General features: G+C 33.7%; 1 protein-coding gene across 1 annotated transcript; it reads right to left on the minus strand.

The window, feature by feature from the left end:
* Positions 1-2,405: 2,405 nt before the first annotated feature.
* Positions 2,406-5,090, minus strand: LOC146720776 (uncharacterized). Its single transcript, XM_085488043.1, has 4 exons — positions 4,964-5,090; positions 3,236-4,051; positions 2,785-3,071; positions 2,406-2,558 (listed from the first exon to the last, which is right to left on the minus strand). The coding sequence occupies exons 1-4, from the start codon at positions 5,088-5,090 to the stop codon at positions 2,406-2,408; spliced, it is 1,383 nt and encodes a 460-aa protein (XP_085344169.1).
* Between the last annotated feature and the right edge of the window lie 3,241 nt (positions 5,091-8,331).

Below are 8,331 nucleotides of genomic sequence, written 5' to 3' on the forward strand. Positions count from 1 at the left end.
TAACCCTTTCACCCTCCTACGAAAATAAGTAACAATTATATATCGGTGTTTGCTGGAGTGTTTACTAGTTTTACGACAACACATTCCAGCGCTCTTACACGTCGGGATACAAGGCTCCGACAGCCGATCACGTAGTCTCTCTCCGAGCTTGGTCACGTACAGATCTGTTCGTTCTACCTAAGCTGTATAAATTACTTAAAATATAAGTAATCTTGCTAATACATAAATACGTTCCTTTTATACGCTTCCTTATAATAATAATAATGTGTAATTAAGAACTATTAAGATAAAACAAACTTAATGCGAATCATAAAATAAACGACTTTGGCTGTTAATTGTTTTACATAATAACTGTCATAATATTTCTTTTCTTTTCACGCTCGTTAAAATAATCGTTCCATCAAGCAATCACTTATCTAGTTATATGTCATCTATATATAATACTAGCTTTTCGGACCGCGCGAAGCGCGGTCCTCATATAGCCTATATTAAATCCGTTTTAACACAAAAAATTAATTCTTTTTTCTGTATTACCGCGAACTACTTCTACATTTATTGTCCGACTGTCACGAAATTTATACCAAAATAAATATTTAAATTTTTTTGTGGATAACTACTATGTTATCTATTTCTTTTTCCCAGATATTTTATTTTACATCGCGTTTCGCATATATTTAAATATTTATTATATATTTTTATTTTTATTTTCTTATTTATTTTAATTTCCACACAATTTTATATTTTTTAAATATAAAACATTATTTTAGTTAATATATATACTTTAAATATTTTTTTTATTACTTAATTATTATATCCTTTTTTAAATTTTACTCAATTTTTTTATGTCTAATGTACCCACCGCTAACCCGCTATTATTAGCTCTCATACAATTTCATAATTCTTTAATTTACAAAATTTCCCTGTATATTACATTTTTTGTAAAACATTTTTCACTTTCTTCAATTAAATGTCCTTGATTGCTAAATTCATCAATTTTAATTTTTACACTTTCTCTTTTTGTTGCTCTAGAAAATGCCACATAAAGTTGACCATGAGCAAATACAGGATGTGGCAAATAAATTCCAATTTTTTCTAAATTTTGTCCTTGTAATTTATTTATTGTCATAGCAAATGATACTCGAATAGGAAACTGTCTTCGTTTAAACTTAAATGGCAGTTCCAAATCATTTGTAATTAAATCTATCCTCGGAATCATGACAATTTGTTCTCGAGCAGGACCTGTTATAACTTTTACATAAATTATATTATATTTCAAATTAGTTACAATAAATCTTGTACCATTACAAAGTCCTTTTTTAGTATTTAAATTTCTTAATAAGATTACTGTAGCACCAACTTTTATTTTAAGCCGATGAACTGGCATTCCAGAAAGTGTCAGTGAGTTTAGAAACTCAGTTGGAAAATTTAATTGCTCCTGTGGATCATTACTTACAATATAGTCAATAGAGAGATACTCCTTTTCTTCTCTTTCCATTAGACAAAGAATTTTATCATTAATTTTGAAAATATCCTCATTTTTAGGACAAAGAATCGCTCGATCTTGATTTTCTCTAATCCTTTCCATGGTAATTCTATCACCAAAAATCTCATTAATAAGAGATTCAGTTCTCATATTTTGCTGTAATTTAACCTTAATTATATACATTCCTCCATATAGGATTGTATTTTACAGTCGATTCAATTTTCGCTGTTTTGTATACATGAGGTACTACTGGAAGATTTTGTCTGAAATTTCCTGCAAATAAAATTACTTTTCCTCCAAATGGTTGATGATTCTTTATTAAATCCTTGAAAAATTTATCAACTGCTGTTAAGGCATGTCCAACAGTCATGCTCACTTCATCCCATATGATTAATTTGGCATTGATCAATTCTCGTGCAGCTTGAGAATTTCTTCTAATATTTGATTTAGCTGCATCATCAATTGGAATTGTAAGCTTAAACAGAGAATGATAAGTTCTTCCTCCTTTCAGAAGTGTGACTGCAATTCCAGTTGAAGCACATGGAAGAATTATTTCGTTTTTTCCTCGAATAACACTTAGAAATGTGTTAAATAGATAGGTTTTACCACTTCCTGCAAACCCGTCAATAAAAAACAAACGCTTAGGTTCATTTTCATTTTCAATTGCTCGCATTACTATATCATACACGTGTTTTTGCTCATCATTTAGTGTCGATAATAAATAATCACCACGTATTTTTTCTTTATCTACATTATACTCTGTTTCGTAAATATTTATTTTAGTTGGATTTGGTAATTGAAATTTCTCACAACTACTTCCATTATTTATCAGAATTTGTTGTATATAGTTTAACGCCATATTTTCGGGATTTACAACATTATTATTTACAAAGTCCTCAATCATAAAATCTTTGTATTTATTTCAAATTGTTGGTACATCTATTGGATTTCCAAAGATGCAAATGTAAGCAAATAATTCTCGAAGTTGTGCAGGCATATTCGATTCTGTTGCTTTCTCCATCGTTTTTCCCCAAAAGTCATCAGTTTCTACTAAATTTTTTGCAATTGCTGCATCCTTAAACGTATTATAAATAATTCCATTTACATTTCTCAAATCTTCAAAACATTTTACTCCAGTCACATGTAGTAGAAGAAGACAGAGATAAAATCTTTCAATATCTTTTATGCTTACTGTATAATCTTGAAATTATTTTTTCACCACCTTTTTTACGTGGCTTCCACTTAGTTTCTTTTTTATTATAAACATAATGATAAGAAATATCTGTATAAAGATAATTTACTGCATTTTCATCATATTGATTTAATTTGAACCATGCAGTCAGCGTAGTATCTCTTTGAGCAGCTTGTTCTTCATTTCCTGCTCGAAGATAAACCATTTGGCGATCAGGCAAATAAACTGCCAATCTTATTACTGTATGAGATTTCATGAACAGATCATATCCGTTAAGTCTCCACATTGCTTCTGGAGCACTAACATATCTTGTATCCATGAATGAGTTAACCTCATCTATTCTAATGAATCTTGTACCATCTCGTGCTTGCACTTCAATTGCAGCACAATCAAATCCTTTATGAATATATTTATATAGATATTTTACGCTCTTCACTGATGAACATATTTCTAATTAATATGTCGATTATATTTCATGATCAAATATGGTGAATACGGCACCACTCATTGATTATCCACTTCTTTATTTCTAACGATGTATTTTATTCCAATATTCCTACGTTGATAGATGGGATATCCATTTACATTAGCATTAGTTTTATCACAAAATTCTTTTGGAAAACTTTTTGAACATTTTCCATCGTCCCCAGTGCAAGGATATCTCCTCGAGGGATCTCCACATGGACCGTGAATCATGTGTTTCAAAACTTTTTTATTAAGTTCTGAATATTTTTCTTTATTAGGAATTTCAGCCCATACCATCATATCAATGACTTCTTGAAGTCGCGGCTTATCTTTATCGTTCAACATTGCAAGTAAATGCAAATGTGGAAGTCCTCTTTTTTGAAATTCAATCACACCTGCATAAGCTATAATATTTCCAAAAATTTTATTTTGAATGAAATCCTTTAAAATCTCTTTGACATCCAAATTAAATGTTTTAGCGACTAAATCAGGTCGAAACTCTATTGGACATCCATCAAGATTATCCTTAATTTCAAGACATTGAGGATTGCAAGTCATGATTAGAAAAATGTCTGGTTCACCATACTTTCTTACCAAAGACATGGCATCTTGGTATCTTTCTTGCATGTTCCTTGGACTGCCCATAAATGAAGATGGTAATATTACAGGTACACTAACTGTAATTCCCTCATTTTGTGCTCGATTATCAAGGTGATCCATTAATCCTGAATAAAGTTCTGCTCTTAATTGAGGTTGATTTAATTTAATATAATTAAGTCTATTGGCTTCAGTTTTCATATAGGCATCAAGTATAAATTGACATCTCAATTTGCTTGCTCTTTTAAATTGGCTAAATTCGGCTCTTGATGCCAACAGGTGAGCATAATAATCCATTTGAGTTACTTTGAATCCTGATATTTAGAATTATAAGATTTCATTTCTGAATGCCATCCATCATTACCATATGGATATAACAAAGGATAACACATTAGGTCACACCTTTTGTCCAGAATTGATATTTGTTGAACATCGTTTGAATTTTTATTATAAATCCGAATTCGTCTTTTCAAATGGAGGTACACCATCTACATTCTGAAAGACCACAGCTATTTCATTAGCTTGTGGAGCATTATATCTTCTTTGATCATGTTGAGGATCGTTTCAAAAGGACAACATTAAATTTATATTTTTATTGCCTATCGGATTAAGATCTTGTTCAACTTGACGTATCATCTTAAAAGTCTTTGCAAATTTATTGCATTGAACCATAAAACTTGACAAATTTTTTATTATTTCAAAATCACACTCTTGATTAACTTTGTTATTCATTCTATAATTTATAGCTTCTTCTGTATCTAAAAAGTAAAGCTGCGCAAAGCGCAGAGCTTGCCCATCCGCTGGGCGCATTGCTGTCGAAGTCAAATGATGATATTGCCCATGAATCTTCAAGCAATAAAGAGCATTGTTCACAACATCCAATGGATTTCTATTGCCCGGGGCACCCATAAAAGCCATAGCTAAAACGCTATTAGATAAACGAATATTATCAAGAAAATTTTTCGATGCATAATCATTTCCCATGTATAATTTCTTAAGAAAATCAGGACAATTTATTAACTTTAATGTAAGCTTACCCTTTTGACAACAATATGTAAATTTCCCATATTTCAATAACATATATTTTAGGTTTTTCACATGCAAAATTTAACGATTTGCAAAATTGGCATTCTATATTCATATGGCCAAGTGTATGAACTGGCACATTTATTTCATTGCCCTTGGCAATTAGCGCAATATGATGATTTAATTGTCTAGCTTGTTGCCTTCCCTGAGCATGTCTCTGAGCATCAGTTTCGAGTCGTTGAGACCTTGCGTCATTATTTTTATGAGCCCTCTGCTGAGCATGTCTCTGGGCATCAGCTTCGAGTCGTTGAGACCTTTCGTCATCATTTTCATTGACCCTCTGCTGATAATTTCTTTGAGCATTAGCTTCAAGTCGTTGAGATCTTTCCTCCAAACTCAATTTTTCGTATTTGTCGTAAGCGCTTGCTTTCGCGACTGATTTTATATAAATTTTCGCCTTTTCTCTTTTGAGGCATACTTATCTGCGTCGTACCGTATTTTAGCGTATACGTAGGTATATTATACGAAATGTTAAATAACAATGTATATTTATAGTTATTTTTCAAATATATTATATAATAGTAATTTTTGAATATATTGTTTGTTATTTTCATTATTTATGTTAGTTTATTTTTTTAAATTAAGTTTTGTAAACTCTAATTATTATATAGTTTATATATAGATTAAATATATATGTTCTCAATTATTGCCTAATTTTATATTAAAAAATTATATATATATATATATATATATATATATATATATATATATATATATATAAGTACCGCCTGTCTGTCTGTATGACCAAGAATTATTTATTCATTAATTCGATTTTCTTGATAGAATTTTTCTTTTTCGTTCTTATTCTGTTTTATATTAATTCTTTATATAAGCACACAGCAGCCTTTTTATACAGGCGCACAGCAGCCTTCTTTTACAGGCGCACTGCAGCCTTTTTTACAGGCGCACAGCAGCCTTCTTTTACAGGCGCATTGCAGCCTTTTTTACAGGCGCACAGCAGCCTTTTTTACAGGTGCACAGCAACCTTTTTTACAGGCGCACAGCAGCCTTTTTATATAATTTTATATATTTTTCTATCTATATATTTTTTTTTTTATATAATTTTTATATAATTTTATATAATTTTATATAATTTTTATATAATTTTATATAATTTTATATAATTTTTATATAATTAAGTTTAGAATATCTAAGAAATAATTATTTTTTATATGGCTTCCGGTTCCGGTAAGAGAGTGAGTGACAGGTGTGTGAAAGCGTGGCAGGTATTTGTGAGGAAAGAGTGAGAAAAGGGGTGAGGTGAATAGGAGATAAGAGGTGAGAGGGTGTAGAAAAAAGAGGAGGAGAGATTGAAAGGATAGGAGAGGATAAAGGGGTAAGGAGTTAGAAAGGAGAAAGTAGGAAAAGGTGAGACACGTGGACACGTAGACACGTGGAAGAAAGAGAGTAGAGGAGAGTAGGTGTAGGGAGTAGGTGCAGTAAAGTAAAAAGATAGGGAATTCACTAGGAAATTCACTAGCGAGTTGGAGCGAGTTGGAGCATAGAGTAGGTGAATCGAAGAAAGAAAGCGATAAGAGGGAAATGATTAATGAAGAGAATATTAGAGATAGGAGGATAGAGATCAATAGAGATAGGATGTTAGAGGAAGGGGGAAAAAAGGGAGATGAGGAAGAAATAAAAAAGAAGGCAGGGAGGCCGAGAAGAGTAGAGGAGTTAGGGAAGGAGAGGAGGAGCAGTATGGGATGTATAGAGGATTTTTTGAAAAGGAAAAGAGAAGAAGGAGGAGAGGAGGATAAGGAAGAAAAGGAAAGAAGCCTAAGAAGGAGCAAGAAGACAGAAAGGCTGAATAGAGAGGTAGGGGGGATAGAAAAGGAGGAGTTAAGGAGAATGATGGAAGAGATAGGGGAGAAGATAACAGAGAAGTTAGGCGAGGAAATGAGAAAATTGAAGATAGAAATTTGGAAAAAGGAGGGGGAATGGAGAGAAGAAAGAAGAGAATTGAGAAAAGAGATAGAGAGCCTGGAGAAGAGAGTGATAGAGTTGGAAGCAAGAGTAGAGGAAAGAGGAAGAAAGGAGGTAAGAGAAAGAGAGGGGGGCGAAGGAGGGAGTAAGGGGATAAACGAGACAATAATAGGAAAAGTGAAGGACATAGGAAAGAAATTAGAATGGAAGGAAAGAGAAGAGAGAAGAAACAACATAATAATAAAAAGAATGGAGAAAGGGAAGGAAGGTGTAAAGGAAAGAGTAGAGAAATTAATGAAAGAGATAGGAGCGAAAGCAGAGATAGAATGGATAAGGATGTTGAAAGGAAAGCAGGGAAAGGAAGGTGAAATGGTGGTAGTAAAACTAGGAAGTGGAGAACAGAAAAGACAGGTAATGGAGAGGAAGAAGATATTAAGAGGAAAGAGGGTGAGAATAGAAGATGATTTAACATGGGAAGAGAGAAAGATAAAATGGAGACTAATGGAGATCGCGGAGATAGAAAGGAGGAAAGGAAACAATGTATGGACGAGCTATGGAAGGATAAAAATCAATGATGTATGGTGGTGATGGGAAGAGGAGGAAGGTGTGCTAAAAAATTGGAAAGGAGAAATTAGAGAAGGTATAGAGAAAATGAGGGGGGAAGAAGGGGGTATGAAGACAGGAATGGAGGAAAAAAAGGGATAGAAGAAGAGAGAAGAGAAGAAAGGAGGAAAGGAGGAGGGGAGAACAATAGTAAGAAGAGAAAGGAGGAAGGAGAAAGGGGGACGGAGGAAGGAAGGAGAAAGGAACAGGAGAGAAAGGAAAAAGGAGGGGAAGTAAGAGAAGAATGGAAGATAGGTTTTTGGAATGTGGCAGGGCTGAAGAATAAGGAAGAAAAGTTCTGGAAGGAAATAGAAGATTGGGAGGTGGTGGTGATGATGGAAACATGGATAGAGGAAAGGGGTGGGAGGCGATTAAAAAGAGGTTACCGAAAGGATATAGATGGGAGAAGCAAGCAGGAAAGAAGAGAAAGAAGAAAGGAAGACCGATGGGGGGAATGATCATGGGGGTAAGGGAGGAGAGGGGGAAGATAAAAGTATCAGGAATGGGAGAAAAGGCGGAGGGAATAATGATGGCGGATTTAGAAGTAGGAAGAGAGAAGTGGAGGGTAATAGGCGTATACATCAACGGGGACATGGAAAGGAAATTGGAGGAAATGAAGGAATGGATGGAAGAGAAAGAAGAAAATAAATGGACGATTTTGGGAGGAGATTTCAACGCAAGGACAGGTAGAAAGGGGGGGGGTGATAGGAGGGGAGGAGGAAGAAGAAAGAAGATCAAAGGACAAGAAAGTTAATGAGGAAGGGAAGAAGTTGATAAAAGAGTTGGAAGAGGTGGGATGGGGAATTTTTAACGGAGTGATAAGAGGGGATAGGAAGGGGGAGTACACATATACAGGAGGAAGAGGGGAATCGGTAATAGATTACGTGGTGGGAGAGGATAGAGTAAAGGAAAGGATAAAGAGAATGGAGGTGGGAGATAACATAGAATCGGACCATCACCCATTGATTGTAACGCTAGAAAG

This window comes from Nylanderia fulva, unplaced genomic scaffold (genome assembly GCF_048542155.1).
Source record: "Nylanderia fulva isolate GAGA-0341 unplaced genomic scaffold, ASM4854215v1 Scaffold61, whole genome shotgun sequence".
Taxonomy (NCBI): domain Eukaryota; kingdom Metazoa; phylum Arthropoda; class Insecta; order Hymenoptera; family Formicidae; genus Nylanderia; species Nylanderia fulva.